The sequence below is a fragment of the Limulus polyphemus genome, unplaced genomic scaffold (genome assembly GCF_000517525.1).
Source record: "Limulus polyphemus unplaced genomic scaffold, Limulus_polyphemus-2.1.2 Scaffold252, whole genome shotgun sequence".
In the NCBI taxonomy this organism is placed as follows: Eukaryota; Metazoa; Arthropoda; class Merostomata; order Xiphosura; family Limulidae; genus Limulus; species Limulus polyphemus.
Window position 1 is genome coordinate 415,167 of NW_013665862.1, and position 2,568 is coordinate 417,734.

At 29.4% G+C, this 2,568-nt stretch overlaps 1 protein-coding gene across 4 annotated transcripts in view; it reads left to right on the forward strand.

Annotated features, from left to right (window-relative positions):
* LOC106478809 (follistatin-related protein 5-like) overlaps nucleotides 1-2,568 on the forward strand; it is a 144,184-nt gene that overhangs the window by 121,072 nt on the left and 20,544 nt on the right. For all 4 annotated transcript variants that reach the window (XM_013939379.2, XM_022382478.1, XM_022382477.1 and 1 more), the window contains 2 exons: nucleotides 570-736; nucleotides 2,025-2,142. In XM_013939379.2, the coding sequence (XP_013794833.1) occupies nucleotides 570-736; nucleotides 2,025-2,142 (285 nt within the window). The remainder of the gene's footprint in view (nucleotides 1-569; nucleotides 737-2,024; nucleotides 2,143-2,568) is intronic.

Here is a 2,568-nt window from a genome sequence, read left to right on the forward strand (position 1 = left end):
GATTCATAAGTCGCCCATTATGCAGGTTATCCCAAGTAGAACCTGTCCCCCCAGCTTTTTTTTTTTTTTATGAACATAGTAACACTGGAACAAGGCCCTCTTTAAATGTTATTCACTTTATGGTATTCCCAAAGACTTACTTTAGCATTGCATCCTATGGTGTAATAACATTTCACTAATTCACCTCTCTGCACCTTTGTCAATTTCATGTTGGTTGAATGAGATTTCCTCTGACTTACAGGCCTATTTATACCAATGGAAAATATGCAAAAGGAACCACAGTAGCACCCCTAGTGGCAACATGTGACAACTACAGCAGATTGTACTTGACTGAACTTTACCATATAATCTTTTATTTATTTTAATTTCTGTGTAACTATACCACACATTTTATGTACTTATTTAATTTTTTTTTTTACTCAAGTCTGTTAAATGTTTTATTTTTCATTTTAGATTTAGTTCAGAACCAGGTATTTGTAAAAAAAAGCAAGTATTTTGTAAGATAAACAGAAATAAATTTTAAAAATTAAAACAGAGGATGTTTGATGATGGTTCTTTTCTATGTTAAGGTGTATCTGTTGTATCTTTGGATAAATCTCTGGAGATCAATCATGTGATGGCTTCTGTTGGAGATAATGTGGAGATCAAATGTGATGTCAGTGGAACCCCACCCCCACCTATTGTGTGGCGGAGGAATGATCTGGATCTGTCAATTTTGAATGAAGAAGAAATAAAGGTATTTTTTGCATTATATCTTCCTTTTATAGTATTTTTTTTAACTGTTGACTGGTTGATAATGTCAGATAATAATTTGGCTCTTGGAAAATATATACATCTTACTTTATCACAAATATTCTTATGCTTAAGCCTGAACAAAGCTTATATTTTAGAGATAGCTTCTTCTGGTGTTCTGATTTGTAAAGATATGAATTTCTGATCAGTCTGTTTTAGAGGATTGTCTTAATTTTGTTTTAGTTCTGAAATATATATAGTTAATTTACTTGTATGAGGAAGCAAGTTATGTTAATGCAAAAGCAAATTAACAAATAACTGTTTATAAACATAATGGAAATTATTTTATGTAGAGAATATACTACATGTTAGAGCAGAACATTGGTCTGTCATCTGTTGAAATATGTAGTTTGTTCTATACATAAAATAATTTTCAATATGCTTATAAATCAATGTTTGTCAATTTACTATAGTATAGTCGGCTTTTGTTTGTTCAGAAATAATTTAATTTTTAAGTACATTTATAATCACAAAACCTAACAGCTTATGAGAAAACATCTTGTTAAAAATCTAGGTTGTCTGTTCTGTTTTTGAATTTTAATGTTTTTCTTTGCAATTATATTAATTTAAGACATTTAACAGATATATATATTTTTTCATAAATTTTGCATATTATACTTATTTTTGGTTTACCCAGGCAGGTAACTAAATCTTTGACTCTTTTAAATATCAAATAAGTAATATTTTTTATTCATATAACGTAAGATATGTATTTTTTTTACTCTGGTGTAAAATAATTGTATAAAACATTTATGTTAAGTTTCAATAACTGTAGGTTTTTCGTAACATATTATATTTGCTATTAGGTACTTCTCATTTAAACAGTATGATTAATTCACCATGTCCACATGTAACAGTTTCATATATCTTTCATGTGATTCAAGACTTTTTTTTATATTGGACATGTTCTTTATATTTATTCCATACAATAAATTGTATTACTTTATATATTTCTTTATACAATAATAGAAAATTTGATGCAGATATTTTAACAATATTTGTGATTAAAAATATGTATCTTTCTACTATGCATGAAATATGTCACATGCATCATGGATAAATATTGAATGCAATTTCATCTTTTTGGACCCAATGGTAAGGTTTTGAGATGTATAGTTAATCCATTTTACTTTTCTGTTCTATAACATTGAAATTTAGTTTTGATTTAACCATTAAGCCACTTTAAAAATATTGTGAAATTTAAAAAGAAAATAATTGAATGAAATTCATAGGTTTTTGTTGATGGGTCCCTCTACTTGACCAATGTTCAGCTTGTACATGGAGGAAATTATACTTGTCATGCCCAGAGGAACAGAGATGTTTTTCAGACCCATATCCTTCATGTTCACAGTAAGTAATTAATTGAAAAAAAGCATCACAGCAGGACATATTAATATTTAAATATCTACATATTTTTTATTTTTTCAAGTTAAATTTTAAATGATATTGTTGCGTCATCGAGGTCACGTGACTGGTGTGGCGCCCTCTAGTTTCTAGAACTATCTTGTTCTTTCAGGAATGCTCTAGTATTTACTAGATAGGGTAGGCTGGTATATATAACAGGGGGAAAACGTGACGCGGGAGGGGAATGTAATGTGTGTATAGATAGGGAGTAATTGAACTGCAGTCATAGTGTATTGTTGAAGTTAACGTTCGTTCGTTACAGTGTTGTTTTAGCGCGAGTATTGAGATTAAGTGTATCGCAGAGTTATATTCGGAAAGAATAAACCAGTTTTATAAAGTAAAGACTTGTGTCGTTAAAGTTTCGTTGGAACG